Source organism: Empidonax traillii, unplaced genomic scaffold (assembly GCF_003031625.1).
Source record: "Empidonax traillii isolate 1590-97213 ecotype Southwest subspecies unplaced genomic scaffold, ASM303162v1 scaffold2:size4533513, whole genome shotgun sequence".
NCBI classification, from domain to species: Eukaryota; Metazoa; Chordata; class Aves; order Passeriformes; family Tyrannidae; genus Empidonax; species Empidonax traillii.
The window spans coordinates 3,160,793-3,181,145 of NW_020955195.1; the positions used below are offsets into that span (position 1 = coordinate 3,160,793).

Here is a 20,353-nt window from a genome sequence, read left to right on the forward strand (position 1 = left end):
TTTTTTTTTTTTTTTTTTTTTTTTTTTTTTTTTTTTTTTTTTTTTTTTTTTTTTTTTTTTTTTTTTTTTTTTTTTTTTTTTTTTTTTTTTTTTTTTTTTTTTTTTTTTTTTTTTTTTTTTTTTTTTTTTTTTTTTTTTTTTTTTTTTTTTTTTTTTTTTTGGTAGAAGGATGATGTTACCTGCACTTCATTGGCTTTGTTTTACTTTCGGTTTTCAGATGGCTCTGATGCTGAAAGTGATGTATGTTTCACTGATTTTAGGATCATTTGTAGCTAGAGTGAATATGGAAAAGTGTGCTGTGGTGGGTTGGATCCTTTTTTGAGAGAGAGATTTGTCTTAAATGTGCATGATCATTGTAAACCAGCAGTACAAGATGAGCAGTTTGACGTGACTCTTCAGAGCATGTACAAGAGCCTACCTGCGTGTTTCAACTTCCTGTCCAAATACTGTTCAGAAAACTCCGGGGCAGCAAAGCTCAGCATCTGTGAGACTTGCTAATCATTAACATTGACTTGCCAGTTTCAGAGGTGTCCCCTTTTCACTGATATGGGGACTTTTTTTTTTTTTTTTAGTTAAGAGATCTGTATATGTTTTTTGATGATGTTATACACTGGCTAATTGTTTTAATAATATACCTCAGAGACATTTGAATTAAGTGGGTGCTTTTTTCCCCCATTGCAGGCAAGAAAGAACCTTTAATTCTGGGGCTGGATTTGAAAAAAAGGCAATTCCTAGATTTGGCAGATGTGCCTCTCCTTGGGTGGTCCAAGACCTATTTGGAAAAAGCACCAGAGATTTAAAGTTAGAGAGGGTGAATCTCATTTACAGTAAGGCAGTGGAGAAGAATTCTTATCCTGAGAACTGTCAGGGCCACTACTATTTTGCAGAGCCATTTGCTATGCTCTCTGCTACTTGCCAGAACCAAAACTTTATGTTGTGTAGTAAAACAGGACACAGTACAGCTACAAAAGAAATAAAAGCATTGAGTACTTAAAAGTGGGTACGCTGGGAAACTGAAAAGACAAAATACACTTTCCGTCTTATTTCATTAAAAATGCAGATGTTGACTTTTAATTCTAGCATTCCAGTGTTAATTAAAATAAGTATATAGTCACTACACATTGCCTTCATTGTTCTGAGAAAATAAATCTACTCCCAGAACATGCCTGTGGAAACAGAATGCTTGAAATATGGTACTTGCTCTTCATATTTCTGCCTCAGTAGCAAGTTCACATTTTTCCATATGGTCCATCTGTTGAGAGCAAAAACAAAATTTTTAAAGCATGAGCCATATCATTCTAAATTGGTTTTATCCCTAACCAAAAAATATGACTCAGATTCAAAACAACCATGGAATTTTCCAAGTGATATCTCTGGTTTTGTAAATCCCCTATTCTATTTAAAAAAAAAAAAAAAAAAAAGGAGATACCACATTCAGCCTCTGTTAAAATCTTACCATGTGTAAAACAAACAAAAAAAAAAAGATCCAGACGGGATCTGATCATGCTCTCAGGGGTACTGATGTGAACTTCGAGAAACTTTCCTGCTTTCAAGCGGTCACCACGTGAAATACTCAAGAAACATGTGAAGGCTTAAACATTGTGCAGCTACATCTATGGTAGCATGTACGTTCCCTATGTGCTTTTTAATTATGGCCCTAGACTGAACAAAACAGTCTCAAAATATGACAGATGAAATAGGAAGCTTTGAGACTGCTTAAATAAACTAGTGTATAAAATTTTTGGAAGCTTCCCAGGAACATGAATCACATTTTGAAAATGCCATGGACCTGGGAAGCCTGGATGTTACTGGTTTCCTATGAGACTGAGATTCCTAAGTAATTTCTGTTCAGTTGGAAACATGTCCCCAGGTTCACTGAAGACAGAAAGATCAGGTAGCCTTTTCAATAAATTCAAAATTAAGACCAAAATTCCTAGCATTTCCTTATTACTTGAAGAAAAAACTGTATGAACATAATATCTGTTACACTTCTGAAGAGTTCTTTTGACGTATCATACCATGAAGGCCTTGTTAGTCTGATTAACTGATTTCTTACTCACAGATATCATCTTTTCTAGTGCTTTTGTTGTTATTGAAGAAATGAATTTACATCTGAATTTCACTGGATGAAAATAATGCTTCTCTCTAACTGAAGTAGGCTGATGCTTTTCTTAACAGCAGAAGAGTGAATTAACTACTTTTTAAAGATATAGCCATTTTCTGTATGTATCTTCATGTAAAGGCCTTTGTAGAGTAGAAATGGGCAGAAAGTTATTGAAACCAGTGAAAAGAGAAAATTTGTTTCAGCGACGCAAGGAGAAGTTCCAGAGATATTCTTTCAAGAGGTGGGATAGAAATACTGGTTCTGACTTCGGCAGTGAAATGGACTACTAAATATGAAAGTAATGTACTTCCCATGGGGAAAAAAAAAAAAAAAACACAACACAAACAAACAACCAACCAGAATGTTCTTCCAGAATGCATTTGTTTATAGGCAGTAAATGAAGTGGAAATGTGAATTCCTGATCCATTCAGCCATTCCTCTCCTGCCAAAACACAGTTTGGTGATATGCATTCAGTGCTCTGAGAAGCGTCTACTGAATGCATACAAATGCTGCTCTTTGCAGCTACTGTGTGTAGAGGAAAAAAGCAATTCTTCTGTCATATGTGGTTCAGTATCATGGGTTTACCCAGTTAATGCAATAAATAAATAGTCCGAGTAGCCTTCTGTAAGGCAGAAGTGAAATTATTAATCTCTCACAGCACAAACCTCTACCCTTTCATCCAAGTTGCTTTACTTCAACTAGTGTCATAAAAGAAAGTGGAACATGGATGATGATCCAGAAAAGAAAGACACAAAACGAAATAAAAGTCTGAAAACTTCGAGTAGGATATGGTGTTTTGAAAAGGATACAATCGCAAGCTGTTTGTGACCTGGAAACAGCGCTGCACTGCACATCTGAGCCATAAAATGCCTTTAGCACTCACACATCATCATATGAGGACCGGCTCATCCCAGCTTTCCTCTCAGATGGCCCACCCCGGGCCCATTCTCAGGGGCAGGTGCTCCAGCCCGTTTGCTGACAATGGTTTCAGAGCGAGTATAAACACACCTGAACTGTTCCCAGCACCATCGCAACAGGGCTGACCCCGGCTGGTCTGGAAGTGATTTCAGCTTTGTCTACACCAGCGCTCAAGTTGTTTTCATCACCTCCACAGCTGCACCAACATCTGAAAACAAGCACAGAGGAAGCAACCCACCAATGGCCAGTTGCAGGAGCAAAGCCTGGGGCTTTTAATCAGCAGCATGTTCCTTGGGATTGTGCAGGGTTGAGCCTGAGGAGCAAGACATAGAGGTCTCTGAGAATGGAAAACCATGCGTGCACAAATGCCAGCTTTCCAGGGACAGTTCTTTAACAAGATCACAACAGTGGGAAATAATTTTACTCTCATTCAGTTGCACAGATGGAAATGCTTTCTATCAAAGGCATTTTGCCTTCTATCAAGGATGCAAGAATTCTTCTGTCATGCCCGGCAATATCGCCTTTTCATGGCAGAGTTGTCTTTGTTGCATTTTTCTCAAATGAATGTATCTGTGGAGACTGGGATCTCTCCACACTGGGTACTTATGTAAAGATGTTACCTTGGCTCTGGAGAACATAAACTCCCTTCCTTGATAAGCAAAATAATAACAATAAGCTCCAAAGAATTATCTGCAGATCCTCAAAATATGTGTTTTGTTATACAAAAATAATTCCTGCATGGTTTATTTGAAGAAGATTCTAGTGTTTATGCCTGACACTGGTCCTCTGCCAAAGGGATTTTCTGAAAGTCCCGCTTGTGCAAGAGCAGTATCCGTGTCTCTTGGGGATAGAGGCAATTGTGGAAAAGCAGAATTTAAAAAATCAGGACAGCTTTCAACACACATGAGGCTCAGATGGATTGAAGAGATGGAGGATTGTTCTGAACAACGTGCATTTGCAAATAAGAGCGTTCTTCAGCCCCTGGCAAGTAAATAATGAAGAAGTTTGAAAAAAAGCTAGCACCATGTCATCAGCAGGAGAAGAAGAGGGAGATATTCCTGCACCACGGCAAACTCATGGAGAACATCACAAAGACAAGCAACACAAGTGAGATGTGTTCAGGAAAGAAGATATCAGGCAATTTCAGATTGCAGACTAGATAAGAGTGGAGGGAAGAAGGAGAAAGAAAGAAAGAAGATTGAAATCTGTATGTATTTAGTGTGGTGGACAGTCATTCACACTGAAGTCTGTAGCACTACGGTGATATTTTGGGAGCCTGAGCTCTGCCCCAGAATGGAGAATAAAGGTGAGGGAAGAATTAACAGGAAGCAGCGGCAAAGACAGGCAAAGCACAGAAGAGAACATCCTTCACTATGACCAAGGGAAAAGCTGCACTGAAGTTTTCTGCAGAAGAGCTTATGAACTGCAAGGTCAGACAGCTATGGACCTTCTTTTGAGAGCACTTCTACCTTCTCATCTTACTTAGTGACTGGACTGACTTGTTTTTCCACTTGTCAGCCATGTTGAATGTACTTCCCTTTGGGTTTGAGTTTGTCTTCTCACTTTTTGGAATATTTTTGGCTTTTCTGTGATTGCTGTATTAAATACTCCTCCTCGAAGCAAATTACCAGAAAACACAATATGCCCTCACACAAATAGGGAAATCATGGTGTTTTCACAGATTTTATGTGACTGGTGAAAGCAACAGTGTGTTGCAAGTTTGAAAAAAGAACTCAATCAGGTCCCTTCATGAGGTGGAATAAGCAGTGAACCGGTACACGTTTTTGCTAGCCATAATTCTTCCCTTTTTTTCAAAATAGTCAAGAAAACGACTTCCTAGATTTTTTTTTTCCTCTGATGGATTTTTGCTGTAAATTTTGCAGAGTGTTATCTTCTGGAAAGATTACACTTTCTTGCCTCTTTTGTGATGATTTTTCACTAACACCTAACCAGGACATCACTTAATGCACTCCATAGACCAGCAGATGTAAGTCTGTTAGTGCAGTGGTTTTGGTGTACTATTGCTTATCACGTTTTTGCCCTTTAGGTGCCAACCTGGATTCACTGGAGCAAGATGTACTGAAACTCTGCCCATGAAAATCCAAAACCAAGAAAGTATGTTAAAATAATCTGAACTTTGCTTTCTTCCCCAACTACAGCAACAAAATCAATAGTACTTGGTGTTTTCACAGTTCAGCTGGAACTGGCCTCTTTACTCACTAATTTATGACTGATTCTCTAAAGTACAATCTGTACACCATGGCATTATTGACCTCCAAAATGTTTCTCATTTGTGTGATTTTTGATCTTTCCATTCATTCACAGATGCATTTGTTTTGCACACAATGGCAGTTTTCTCGTTTGGGAGACTGCTGTAAAGTGCAACCCTAAAAGAGCAAACTCATGGAGTGATGTACAGATCTTGTGTCCTTGCTGCCTTGTGGAAAGTGCATCCTAATACCAATTTGGGACTCTGGAATGGTGGATTTCTGTCTCACATCTTGAAACACACTTTGATCTGGATTGGTTTGGTTTTGGCTGGTTTTTCAGGGGGGTATTTCTTTACATTTCCACAGAGCAAATGAGTTGCTCTCAACGTCTCGAGCCATTTTGACACGCTAAACCGAGATTCAGTTTCTGAAAGTGAACTCACCAAGTCATATCAGTTCACACTGAAGGAGCTTCTTTCTTAGCATATGTTCACCTCTTCTCTTTTCTCTGTTTTTTTTTTTTTTCTCTACCATTTTTTTGTTTGTTTTTTCCTCTCAGGTGCCCAAATGAATTTACTGGTGATCGCTGCCAAAACTACGTAATGGCCAGCTTCTACAGTACGTCCACTACTTTTCTGTCTGTGCCGCAGTAGAAGCATGCTCAGTTGGTGCTGCTTTCTTGTCGCTGCATCTTTCCTTCGATTTTTTTTTTCCTTAAATCTGTAACTAGATTTGTTGCCTAAGGCCTAATATTGATTGTCTCTGCCTGTTGCATGAAACAATAACAAAGAACGCAATTGCAATACTCTCCTGGATCGTTTGGCATTGAGATTATGGGGAAATGCAGGACTTAGGAACGCTGTGAAGTTAACACTGAGTGTCTGACATGGACTCCCCACTGACTCCGAGCAGAAAAAGTACAAGAATTATATTTGAAAGTCTCTCATTTTATTTGCCACAAAAAGCTAGTGAACAGGTAAAGTACAGCAGCACTCCTCCCAGAAAAAAAGGGACGGGTAGCCAATCCTCTAATTGTATATGAGATTTGCATTTGGAACTACAGGTTAAAGGTTATTGAGGTGTTTCCTTGGTTTCTAGTGAGCACATGCCAAACAGGATCAAAACGTACTTCCTCCTCATTGTCCAAGTTTCAGTTGAGAGAGCACATAAAGAAAAAGAAAAGAGAGGGAGATGGCTTAAACAATGGGGTCTGACATATTTTGGGTCTATTGGGGGTAACAGGTGCAAGAGATCAAATAGTTCAGATTAATTGGTAAAATAGAAGTCCCAAACACATATGCAAGCAGAGAGAGGACATTGTTTCAGAATTCTGTTAGAATCAGCACTGCAGTCACATCTCATTAGTTTTCCCATGAAGGAATGGGTTTATTATTATTATTATTTATTATTATTATTCAGGGAGGAAACAGATAGTACACTAAATACATTTTTTTCTCTCACTGGCTATAGCAAAGTTGAAGATAACACATAAGAAAATTGCTTAGATCTCACATTTTAATGCATGTGTACTATGCACAATTAATTACTGCTGGCATCAGAATGTACTGTGACCTAAGACCAGTATGATAGAAACAATTTTTTTGATGGATTACTTGCCAACATAGAAATACTATAGGCTATCCTTTTTATTTCCATTAGTATATAGGACAAAAAGCTGTAAGCATGGGCTGGACATTTTGGAGCCTGCAGAGATGCAAAGGTTTCCTTGTATATTGATGGATGAAAAATGTCCATATATAATTCATACTGCCCATCATGGAAGCTACCCATGTAAATCCCAAGAGTGATGACTGGAGACCAGACCTCCCAGCACTCAAGTGTGTATTTTATGCCCTGATTTAAAAGCTTCATTAGTGTGAGTTATTTTTAAAATGCCTTTAGTAACTATGGATTCAAAAAATTTTATGTTGTGACAGTATTTGTTTACCAAATTTTGGGTGGCCTTTCCTGGGTACTGTGGTGAAAAGTGCAGTTAAGGTTTTCTGATATTAGAAGAACAATTTAAAAAGAGTTGGTGTAAAAATATGAGATCCATTGTTTGCTGCTGACTTTACCCTGGAAATTTTGCAACAGTGGCCTGTTGATTATAAATTCATTTTCCTATCCAGGATAAAAAAAAAAAAAAAAAAAAGTTTAGGTGGGTATTCCTTCATTAGTTTTTCAACTGGGATTTTTAAATGACAGTTTGAGTTTTTCTCAAATTGCCTCCATGGAAAAGGCATAGATGCCCTCGCCTTGCTGCGAGAGTTATGCTCAGTTACAAATACTTAAGTTGGTCTCAGTCTTTCCTCTCCCTGAAATGCACTGACAGGAGAGCACACCTCTGCCTGCCTTAGGCTACTCTGAGAGCCCCAGTCAATGGCTGTGAGACTCTGGCACTTCTGCCCACCCTGCATCTTGTGCCACTAAAGATGTGGAAATGACACTTTGGAAAGGGTTCATCTAGGGTGCATTTATACTTAACAACAACAACAACAACAAATTAATGAAGAAGCATTTATATACTTTTTATTATTAAAACAAAAGAAGACCACACCATACCATTTAAGAGGGGACTTAGAATGAGAGTTCTCTTTAGGCGAATGTTGCATCTGGGGCATAAAGCCAAGCCCATATTTTCCAAGAAGTGTTGTTGATGATTGACTTAGCTCTGTAGATGCAGCTTTTGCAAAGTACAGAGCAAACTGGAATACTGAACAGCATGAGTGCCAGTAGGAAACAAAACTGTATGTGTGAACTATACAGTGCTATCTAATTTTACTTGCTTTCAGAAGAGTCTTCCTTCATTTGGAAAGACAGAGTCAATGGGATTCCAAGCCAAGTGTGCCTACTGATGAGCTGTTACCATCTTAATTTGGCTGTTGAGGAAAAGATGGCTTCAGAAATCTGCCCTAAACTTGGAATTTGAGAGTCCTGAAGTTACGAGCTTCGCCGAGGGTCTTTTGCAAGGCCGGGAAAAGGCTGCCACTGAGCATTCTGGAAATTCCTTGTCCCAAGAGAGTGCAAGGCTAATTGGCTTATCTTGGCAGTGGTTTGGTTAGCCCCAAACAATTCATTTAGCATTGTGCAGTAGAAATAGGTTGAAAAGGGACACAGGAAATTAGGTAGCTCTCCGATTTAAGAAAAGCTATCCATAGAAGTCCTTTCTGTCAACAGAAGCATGAGCATAACTGGGACTGGATGTGAGAGAGGCTACCGGAAAGCACATGTTTACACTTAACTGTTTACACTGTCTTCCATCTTTGCAAACACCCCAAACCATAGGACAACCAGTGGTGCTGAGAGGTGATGACTGTGAGATTCCCCACTGTCTCAGTTAACCTCCAGCACTGCAGGTACACCTATTTCCCCTTCAGCTGGTGCTTACTGCCCTTGTAGTCCAAGGGAAACTGAAGAACAAAATGTGCTAGTGTTCTGCTCGTCCCTGGAGCCTGCTGCCAGACCCTGTAATGTCCTTTTCTTGAGCACAGCAGTCACAGCTGCTAGCAGGTGTGCTACCCTGCCGCTCTGCTGTGACCGTTTTGACTTTGAGGCTCGTGGTCCACCACTGCTCCTTAAAGACAGCAGAAGGCAGCCCTCAGAGTGTTCCAAAAATACATCTGTTCCGTGCGGATATATTTGCTGTATCTGAATGTTCACACATTCACTCCCTTGAAGTCGAGGAATCAGGGCAAATGGAGGAAAAATAATCAGTTCACTTTAAAGGTTTTGACTAATTTTTATGAAGTTACGCATGAGAACTCTTAGAACAACACTATGCAGAATGATCCTTGGGGTAAGAAACAGTGACAGAGCTGTGAATTAATAGAAGGTTGAGGAAGCTTCTCTGGAGCATAATCACAGGTAAACCCTTTGTCCTCTCAAATACCCCAGACAGACCAAGGGCCCCACCCAAAGGGCCAATGGACTTGCCAATTTCACTCGTGAACAGTGAATTTAGCTTGAGGGGCGTGCTCTGGGCCTTCTTGGGCATGAATTGAACATGGTCCATGCCTTCCCTCAGCATGGGACACCAGCTTAAACTGTGTCCATTTCGGTTCGGCCATCCCTGATGAACAAGGGGGATTGTACCAAGAAGGATTTAGATGACAACCCCTGCCTCATATGGCCAAGATGAACCTGTTTGAGGCATTGAAGGGGACAAGAGTTGAGAAAAGCTCTGATATCCTAGAAGGGTGGCCAAAAATGCAGTTACTCTGTGATGGCCTTGATTTTCCAGTCTTTGCATATAAATTACAGATCTTCAAAAAGTACATTTTTAGTTATTTTGCTGCCTCAGTATTTCTCAGTTTCTATATATTTCTCAGGTGTTCACATCTGTATGAGATCTGTATAAGGGTACTATACAGTCTTACTGGAAATTTTCATTTTTTAAAGCCTTTCAGAACCCTAAATTGTCCACTTTATGTGCTGAGACCAAAACCCCTAAATGATACAAATTGGAAAATGCCATTGTGCATCTTCTGCTGAAGGTTAAAAAAGACAGTTTTTCACTATATACTAGTAATGTAATGGCCAGTCTTTGTGAACGAAGAACCGGGGAAGGTCTTTACACCTTCCAGCCTGCGCATTGGATTTTTTAGATGAGACACAGTGTGCGCGGAACTGAGCCCACCCTTTAATCCTGAGGTTCATCTGCAGGGGCCAAGCGAGCTTGGACGGTGGCAGCGAGGTCCTCAGGATGTAGATGGATTGCCTTATGGGCTAACGAGCTCTAACTATATACTGCTCAATAAATGTAATTACATACTAAAATTACTATGATAGAATACTTCAATTAGGAAAGGGCAAATTTTCCATGCTTCTAAGACTCAAACCAGTTGCAGGATAACACTTTTACAGGAGCCAGAGGACTTTAAATCCTAAATTCAAAACCCATTTTGCAGCCTGAATACCACTGAAATGAACCAAGATTTTTAATACAAAGTGGATCCTAAATGTCACAAAGAGACTGTATCTTGTTCCCTCAAACAGAATTGACTGACATTTAGGAGTTCTATTCTCTGATAGCTCAGGGGATTTTGTTTCCAAATCAAATTACATGAAAAAGAATTTCTTTTTAAATGTCTCATTACCCACATAACACATTTAATAAGAAAACTAAACAATACTTAACAGACATGACGCCTTGCTGCTTCAGAGTTGAAATGAGTCTCCCTGGACCTCTCTGATGTTGCAGTTTATCCAAATGTGTCCTTCCTTTGTGAGGTGCAAGGTCTCTTAAAAAAACCTGAGGTAGTCCTCATCCCTGAATGGGCAGCACTGTATCTCCAGGCCACCCACCCATCTAGACCTATAGGGTAGCCACCCTAAAGTCTGGGGGCCCCAGTAGCTGTGGCACACCACTCAAGACACTGTGCCTCAGCAGTTGTAGTGTTAAATCACTCTGGGGAAAAAAAGTGCTTCCTATTTTTTTTCTCCAGTACTATCATGTCCCCCCTCGAGTCACATCCAGAATGAAAACTGAGCTGTTAAAAATAATTGATTGATTTTATTCTTAGAGCACCTAGACAAATACTCAATAGAAATCACATTGCATGCAAAAAACATGCAACAATAATTGGGTTAAATATGAAAATATCAAAATAATAATCCGTTTATAAAATGAGAAGCGTTGGGGTATTCTGCTTTCTTTTGATCAGGTCTAGGGAATGTACCTAGGAATACCATAGATAAATAAGAGCTGCATAACATGTAGGTTTGAATAAGCAATGCATGTTTTTTCAGCATGTTTTTTTGTTAGGTCTTTCGGCCAGAACATATTCCCATTTTAGGTACCAACTTCTTACTTAATTATTTGAAATAGAAACTGCATGATATGAATTACTTCCCCTAAAATTAAATCACCTTCAAGCTAGGTGTCTTACCTATAAGCAAGCATAATTACAGCAATATATATGCATGGGCATGTAATTCATTTTATTGAAGATTTAACCAAGCTTTCTATGCAACTAATGTATATTGTTAGCAGGGCTCAGGTAGGCATGTAATACTGGCTCTTTAGGAAGAGACCTGGATGGATTCCAGCTTACTTAACCCTTAAAATGTTACTGATTGGCAACAAGGAATTTGCATTCCCCGTGTGTGTAAACTATATTAAAAAAATCTATTTGGTGAGAAAATTAGGATTGGATTTAAATTTCACGGCACACAAGAAATAAAAAAAAAAAAAAAGGCAAGACCTACCACGGCTATGGTGTTGGCCCCATGGGAAGGGGTATGTGCTGGGGGGAAAACCTGTGTTCCTCCTTACCCTCAGCTGCTGGGGCCTGGGGGTGCTGATTTAGGCATGTGATCTGTGTAAGGGGTTATGAGGCCTTGTGCCCCAGTGTCCATCCAGCAGGCCAACAAGTTGTTCTGCCAAGGCAGCACAGCCCAAAGACAGGGAAAAATGGATTGGGTTTCTCGTTTTCCAGAAGCCAGAGCCCTGCAGCAGTCAATCTGCAAAGCAGAGAAGGACTCCCAGGGCTGAGCAAAAAGTTCCAGCCACCTCCAGGTCACAACCTACAAGAGCAAGGATATGCATTGTGGGGACAGAAGCAGGTCCAGAAGGGGGAGTAATGCGCAACCCATTGGCAGGGGGATGCTACCCTTTGTAAAGCATCCCTTTCCTTTTATGGTCCCACCTGGAACCAACCAGCAATTGCGCTTGGCATCCTCAGGCCGTAGCCCCTCCCATCTCAGCAACATTTTTAAGGGTTAATGGTTCCTGTGGCTGCTCAGATCCCCCATACATACATATTTTTGTGTGTAAGACTTGCAGAAGGTCTGGTCACATAGCTTAGAAAGGCACTGCCCCTGTAACCGGGCACCCCTTTGTCCTGTTTCATGTGCAGACACAGAATAGCCATAATTCTCATATGTGATTTATTTTTGAGTACAGTGTATTGCTCTTTTCTGAAACTTTTTCCTTTTTCTTTCTTTTTTTGACAACTTTCTGCATTGGCAGAGCATCTTGGGATTGAATTTATGGGTATGGACCAATCATTCCTTTTAGCCTGCAGATTCTAGACCCTGAGAGATAAACCCCCTTTAATTTTATTTTTTTTTTCTCCACCTCCCCTTTTCAGTTCTTAACCAATTTCTTTATGCTTTAGAAGGGATCATACAGCTATAACAACAACCCTTGTCAAAGTGTTAGTGGGGATCTGTTCACTAAAATGCTAATAGTGATAGAATATAACAGACTTAATGAATTCTAGGAATTACTGAGGTAATCATAACACAGTGCACTATGTTCTGCTGTACAGTTTTGACATTTGCTTTGCTGAGTTCTTCTAAGGTTGCCAGGTTTTGGAAACACTGTAAGCATTAAGCAAAACGACTAACCAGTATATTAAAAAAGATAAACTGTTACGGCCACTTAAAATTCTGCAAATTTGAAGTTTTGAGCTCTGGTTTCCAAGTAAAGTTTTATGTCTAAACCCACATCTAGGTGTGTTGATCAGTTGCCTGAACATATATGTGTAAATGATAGACATATATACATTCATTTCCAGGTCTGTAAATTAGAAGTGGGCTGGAAGTTATTTAGGAATTTAAGTAGACTAGACTCCAGATCCTCTAGTCAGCAAATATATTCAGTATTTCTAATACTATACTCATATTGCATCCAACCAAGAACATTGGCATTGTATTTTTACACCTCAGTTTTAAATATAACAGAAATAAATCTTTTAAGTCCTCTTCATGAATAGACTGTACTTATCTGACTAGCTATTCATATTCAGAGGTAAAAATAATGCATCTCTTGAATAGGCTAACTTGAAATTCAGGTCACTTTTAGTTTGGAATCTCTATAATTGTCAGTAAATGAAAAAAAAAAAAAAAACAGATGGTGATGCTTTTCACACAGTTTTAGTGTTCTTATTAAAAATGTCCCCACAAAATGTCATTAGCTTAAGCTGTGAACTGTGGAAAACCCACTACAAGTCCTAATTTAAAAAACCACTCACAACCCAGCTAATTTTTGTTACTATCACAAGGTAATATTAATTCTCACTCATAAGGAATAGATTGTAGTAGAAGATACATGGCTACATAAACATATGAATAGTTAAATTAAAATCCTTTAAAAAACTGACTTGAAAATTTTGTTTTATATAAGAAACAATCAGAGAAACAACCTCTTGGAATTAAATTATTTTTAAAATCCCCAGACACCTGTAAGAAGAAAAACTTGACCACAGAATAAATTTAAGATGATATAGATAACCAGTTATGTATAAATTAGAATAATGTGAAATTAATTGCATAAAGTGCATGTTTGAAAAGCTGCACATAGAGGGATTTAATATCTTGACTTAAGTCTTAGGTTGATTTGATTTCCCCAGCATTCTGTATGTGAAAAAAAGTATTGAAATTATTTTTAATAATTAACAGGCCAAAATCTTTTCCAAATTTTCACAGCACATACAATTCTTCACAGACTTCCTTGCAAGGCTGCTGCTGTTGTTTTTTTTCAGGGTGGTTTGATCAGCACATGTTACTTAGCTGGGAATCGTTAAGTGACTGTAAATATTAATACTGGTCAGAGAGAGAAGGCAGTTTTGGGGCAAGACGTGGAATAACCTCAAGTGCCCCACAGGAGTTCAGTCCCTGCTTTGCAGCCTTCTTCTGGCCTGAAACAGCGAGTCCAAGTCTTGTCTTCAAGGCACCATGCCATCTGCAGAATCGTGACCAGAATCCCTGACCCCTCCCAGCCACCAGCATCCCCTGCCATCCACATTGGCCCCTGCAGGACACCAGGACATCCTCCAGCTGGCCCCTTCTGTCCCCAGTCAGCCAGAAACACAGCCAGGCTTACAGGAGAGCTTGCTGGTTTGCTGGGCATGGCATGCCCAGAACCATGTGCCTTCCCAGGCAGTCACTCCCCCACAGATTTTGGGAGAGGGCATGGCAGCACCACCATTCCCACACACCATGTCAAGCTGGATTGTCCGCAGAGCCTCTTTTTTAGGGGCACGGGAGGGAACTGAGGCACCGAACGCAGACCTGGGGGTTTTAATTTTCTGTGCCCCTCAAGACCTACAGTCCCAGCAGACACTCTGGGATGCTCCCTTGCTGCATCCCCCCTCCCCTGCGTGGGTGAGTGCCCACAAGTGTCCAACACACAAGCAAGAAGCCTCAGCCCACTGGGCAACCTCAGGCAGGCCATCACCAGCCAGCATCCCAGCTCGCTTGGCAACAGCCTCAGAGCAGAGCAAACCTCCTGGAGTCAGTGCAGTTTTTCCCTGAGTGTAAACAACCAAGCAGAGTTTCCGCTGTTAATTAATCTTCTTCCTCCTCTCCCTTACCCTCCAAGAAAAACAGGTTGATGTGTCGTTACTCATTTTGCTTCCACAAGCTAACAGCTGAAGGCATGACAGTAAAAAAAAAAAAAAAAAAAAAAAATTTTAAAAAAAATAAAATTAAAAAAAAATTTTTTTCAAAGCTTTTTAAATTAGCCCTTAAATTGCTTAGCTCAATTCTCCTGTTTCCTGTGACATCCTCGTAATACACCATTTCCATGGCTAACTAATAAGCGCTTTCAGAAGAGGCAAAAGTGGGAAGGGGATCAAGTGCCACTAACTAGGCGAGGAGTTATGCTGTATGAGAAATCCCTTCACACTCTGCTTCAGCCTTTTTTTTTTTTTTTTTTTTTTTTTTTTTTTTTTTTTTTTTTTTTTTTTTTTTTTTTTTTTTTTTTTTTTTTTTTTTTTTTTTTTTTTTTTTTTGTCCCTAAGCACTTCTTCTCTCTGTTTTTTTCCAGTATCAAGCATGTTGTGCCAGGCCTGCAGTTGACTTTTCAACCTTTTAATCTTGTCTCTCCCTTTATTTCACCTTCCTCTCTTTCTCTTTCTCCTGATTTGGTTTGGTTGGAGTTTCAGCCCTTTCTTCCTTCCCTTTTTTTGACTTTCTGTTCTTGGAGTTACTTTTTTTTTCTTTAATACATTTTTGCAGCATTCTAGTTTTACCAAACTCACTTCTTCTCCCCCCATTCCCCTCCTTGTTAATAATTAGAGCTATTAATTTTGTCTGACAGTGCTCATGACCTGTTTGCTGGTGTTTTGGTTTGCATTGGGTTTGGCTTGTAGGACAAATTTATTCCATAGTGCCGTGCATTGTATCAGAGAAATTAAGATTTCTTTTTGCTTTTTTGGTTTGTTGCATGGAATATTTGCCACTTGCTCGCAGCAACTTTAAGACTAAACTACTCAAGCTCAGGAAAAACCTTGAAGGGAAGATTGATCCCTCTTCAGTAAGGAGTATTTTCACCTGAACTGGTGTGTCATTTGTGACAGCACATCATTTGGACTTAGATGTGTGGCAGATGTGAGGGACCACTGTGCAGCTCTGTACCTCCTGGTGAACTGCCCCACAGACCTTTTATGTTCATGTAAGCCTGTTCCAGCAGGAATAATGCTGGCTTTTATCCCAAAGGAAGCGCAGAGCTGTGCAACTCTAATTCGTTCATTTATTTTTAATCACCTGCTGATATTCCAGCTGGGGTCGATACTGCAGGTCAATACCAGACTGCTTGCTTGATCAAAAATAAGACTTGAGTAAAACTAGACATCCATTTTTGCCCTAAAAGCAGGAATGAAAATCCACATCTGTAAAGCGTCAACACAGAATGCGCCTCTGCCTCAGCACTCCTCGCACAACGTTTCCCCAGCAGAGCACTCGGCAGTGCTCTCTGCCAAGCGTGAGCAAGGCTGGAAAGCATCAGTAGCTCCAACCCAAACATTACCAGTGCTACTAACACCTTTGTAACAGTGAAATATCTCCAATGAATGAGATCAGTAACAAGTTGTCATTGCTGAGCAAGCTGCCACCCCAGATAGAGACTTCCTTTGTTGGTCACAAAGAGATGCAAGTAGAAACTCAACATTTCTCTCATACAAGGCACTGCTGGTTGTAGATTTTGCTGTGTTTTAGGAGAGCACTGGAGAAGGAGTATGAATTTTATGACCAGAGCTCAAAACGTATCTTCATTTCCATTGCTGATATAATTACAAGCCAAGCTCATGTCTCAAATGTAGAAGAATATTTTGAAATCTCTCCTGTAAAGACAGCTGAGACACAAATTGACATGGGAGCAGAGGGGCATTGGATATGAAAACAATCCAAAAAAGATAATAGGAAAATAAATTTCTCTTAAGACCTGTAAAATTGGCTTTCATTCCAGCTGTCTTTGCAGAGTAAAACTTCCAAAACATTTGCAAATTCATGTTATTACCTTAGCACACTGAATTTTTATTTCCAGCAATCGCTGAGTGTTTGTCAATTGTGAAGTTGTTGCTTAGAAATTATTCTCCTTAACTTAAACAACAACGAAAAAAAGACAAAAAAACCCAACCAAACAACAACAACAAAAACCAAACTGACTTTTGACTGTAATTGCACTCATCTCCACTATTGTGTTAAGAGTTTGTGGTGTAGCCCTGTTTTCCTTGCAGTTAATAATGAGTCTGCCTGAAGTGTGGTGGCTGTGTCTGTGTGGCTGTGTGAATTTGTGGAGTGGTTTGTAGCATGCCAGTTGTTGATGGTGTGCTCCTTGCCTAGCCACCCTCCATGTTGTGACTTTCTCTTTTTTTTGTCCCTTTCTAGAAGCTGAGGAATTGTACCAGAAACGGGTGCTGACCATAACTGGCATTTGCATTGCTCTTCTAGTAGTTGGCATCATGTGTGTGGTGGCCTACTGCAAAACCAAGTAAACTTTTCTCTTCTATTTTATATCTTTGGTTGTTGGTCAGTTGACTGTAGCTTCTACTCCTCTGAGTGTAAGGTTGTATCTGGGTTTCTCCAGAGCTGAGCGGAAGAGACAAACTTGTAGACAGGGTACTCTGGTCCAAGCCAAACGAGTGTAGGTCTCCATGTCCATCAGCAGTGCAAATATAAGGCAGGTATCTGAAAGGTTTCTCAGGGTTTTTTTGGGGGAGGGGTTTTGTTGGTTTTGGTTTGGGTTTTTTTTCTCTATCACCCATTCCAGCCAGTTTCCCCAGCTGAAAAGGAACAAACTCCAAAACTGGAATCATGTTGCTTCCCAGCAGTAAATTTTACATATCAGTCTAGTTTGTTTGTACTTGAGACAAGACTAATGGTGCTAAAAGTTACTGTGCACCAAAGGCCAAAGAAATGAACACAAAAGTGCTCTAAATGTAAAAGCAGGCACTTAAATGCATTCTGTGAGTCTCTAAATTACTGGGGGTGATTCTCAAACATGCATGAGGCACCCTGGACCATAAATTACACAGAACATCAGCAGAATTTCTGCTGCCAGAATTCTGGCTGCTCTTATAAATCTCCCCACCAAAATAAAGAAAACCCTTATCATAAATATTCCACATTTCTATAAACCTGATTTACTGTTTCAGGGTCTGATTGGCAGTTGGGTTGTTGTTTTTTGTTATAGGCCCCACCAATAATGGATGTGCTAAACGTGGGGGAGGAGAGAGATCATTTTTCCCCATCAGTGAGAGTCACACAGACACACACACAGAGCTGCTCCCACCCAAAACTTTGTGCCAGTGGTCAGTGAAGAACAACTGAAACAGTTATAAAATAATCAGATCAATTACTGCTTTCAGAAATGACAACTGGCAAGCCACAGCAGCTAAATTGTATATTTCCTGATCCAGAGTTCATTGAAATCAGCCAAGACATCCCCATGAATTTCAACACAGTCAGTATGTTTGAAGTACAATTTTCTATATAAATAGCCCCCAGAACCCATCAAGGGTCTGGATGCTTTGTTTGCCCCAGACATCAGCAATCACCATGAGCCAGAAGCTGAATGTTTTCCAACACAGCGGATGAGAGCACCATGCCAGTTCATGGCCCTCCAAATGCGGCAGTGGTGCCAGACAGCTATCTGTGAGGTGATTTCCATATGCTCTTTTCTCCAAATAGGGGAAAACCCAGAAACCAGGAGGAATCCTGCAAATGGTGTTAGGAGAACAGTCTAAATAAAATGTAGTGGCTCGGATTTTGTTGGTCTCTTCGCAAGAGATACTGGATGTATCAATTGCTAAGGCAGTATCTTCAGTCACTGAGTCTTAATTCAGAGGCAGTTTATTTGCAAGTCATTTACACTGAGGGAAAAGCTTCCTAGAGTAAGTGAAATACACACTACCTTTTGCATTATTCTTTCCTCTCAGCTTTGTGGAGTAATTTCTTTTTTTGGTAAGTGGTAAGCTTTTGGTAAGTTTTCCTAGAGGACAAACAGCACAGATGGAAGCATGCAAATGCAAATACATGGGAAAGTAATGCAGTTTCCTAAGGACAGGTTCACAGGCGGTATGTGCCAGGATCTCAGTCCTGCAGATGATGAACTCAAACTCATTCTAGAACCCACTTTCTCTATGATGTCAAAATATTAAGGTTGTCTTCAGCTCCCAAGGTCTCCAGGGTCTCAGGGAGATGTGAAATCAAGTTAAACCCTTGCTCGAGTGTCACTTTTCAGCCCAGTCAGGTCCTCGGGCAGCTGCTCAAATGTCTCCTGGCACTGCACTCTCCATCCACCTTAACCACTTATGTGTCCTAAGGTGATGCCTGGTTATCCTCAAAGCAGAAAGTCCAGATGGATCAGGGACTGCATCCTGCTGAGACAGGAGCATTTCCAAAGCAGCCATCTCTGCTTATGCCATTCATGTGGTGCAATATAAATTAAGCATTTTCCACTATCCAAGCACATACACACAGAGAAAATATGTAAAATGCTCTGTGTGTCAAGTAATGTTTTCATTGTCTTTAAGCTTTCCTGGCTATCAAGCTTCAACATATTTATTGTTTTCCCTCACCCTTCCTATTTGTAAAGCTTAGAATAGTCCCCTTGAGTTCACAACAGGATTGAAAATTATTATATCTTACATTGTCCTACCCTGCCAAAACTGTCTGCATTCTGCATACAGCTTAGGGAATTGCATGTATTTTAACTTTTGCCACAGCCAAGGTCACATACACTCCACAGTGCTGGAGCCTGCATCCTCCATTCATTTCCATGGATTCAGTGGCAGTATGGTGGAAGTTCTCCAGCAAGAATCAAACAAAACTGGGGAATATTGATAAATTAAGTTTGAAATTGAATAGCTATTTCTCTAGTTTGGGGGTTTTTTTGTGTATGTGTACTATTTATTGTGTTCTGCACAGCTTTCACAGCGCCAGGTTTTACTGTGCTGTAAGTTTTGTTGCTGACAACTTGCAATGAATGATCTCCTGAAAAGTTCTTCTGAGGAGAGACGGAAGGATTACAGAATCACTGAATCATTTAGATTGGAAAATACCTCTAAGATCATGGAATCCAACCTTTGACTGATCATCGCCGTATCAATAAGACCATAGCACTAAGTGCCATATCCAATCATTTCTTGAATACCTCCAGAGATGGTGACTCCACCACCTCCCTGAGAAGTCTATTCCAATACTTAACAACCCTTTCCATGCAGAAATTTCTCCTGATGTCCAAACTGAACCACCCCTGGTGCGGCTTGAGGCCATTTCCTCTTGTCCTGTGACTAGTTGTCTGGAAGAAGAGACCAACCCCCACCTTGCTAAAACCTCCTTCCAGGTAGTTGTAGAGAGTGATAAGGTCACCCCTGAGCCTCTCTTTTCTCCAGACTAAACAACCCCAGCTCCCTCAGCCACTCCTCATATGATTTATATGTTAATAGCAAGTGGGGAAAGAGCAGCTGAGGATGGGACAAAGTAGAAACATCAAAGTCAGCCAGAGACCATGTCATTAGTACATGGAAGGTTCTACTAAATGCATTTGCAGCCATGGCATCCACCTGGTAATCATTAGGTTAAAGAGTGAACCTGATGTTGCTAAAACAAAACTGCCAGGGAGTCTGCAGGTTCAGGCATACCTCACATAGCCACTCACTTGGGATTTCTCAGGCTTCCTCTGCACCCTTCACTTCTTTAACACATTTATGTATTTGAAGTACACTGTTTAGGTAGGACATGAATCCCGCCAAAAAAACATGGAACTGCCACATCACAAAGATCACTTTCCAGTGTCTGCAAGCAAGGCCTGAGGCACAGCCAGCTGATGGGCTTCAGAAACCTTGCCTGTGCTGTTGCAAGGGCATAAAGGTCACTGGCTTAAAATCACTC

General features: G+C 40.2%; 1 protein-coding gene across 17 annotated transcripts in view; it reads left to right on the forward strand.

Annotated features, from left to right (window-relative positions):
- NRG1 (neuregulin 1) overlaps positions 1 to 20,353 on the forward strand; it is a 439,630-nt gene that overhangs the window by 412,610 nt on the left and 6,667 nt on the right. For 13 of the 17 annotated variants that reach the window (XM_027897380.1, XM_027897301.1, XM_027897460.1 and 10 more), the window contains 3 exons: positions 5,793 to 5,851; positions 12,204 to 12,227; positions 16,847 to 16,949. In XM_027897380.1, the coding sequence (XP_027753181.1) occupies positions 5,793 to 5,851; positions 12,204 to 12,227; positions 16,847 to 16,949 (186 nt within the window). Of the gene's footprint in view, positions 1 to 5,070; positions 5,139 to 5,792; positions 5,852 to 12,203; positions 12,228 to 16,846; positions 16,950 to 20,353 lie in introns of all 17 variants that reach the window. The other 4 variants (XM_027896801.1, XM_027896637.1, XM_027896889.1 and 1 more) reach the window with 2 other exon arrangements.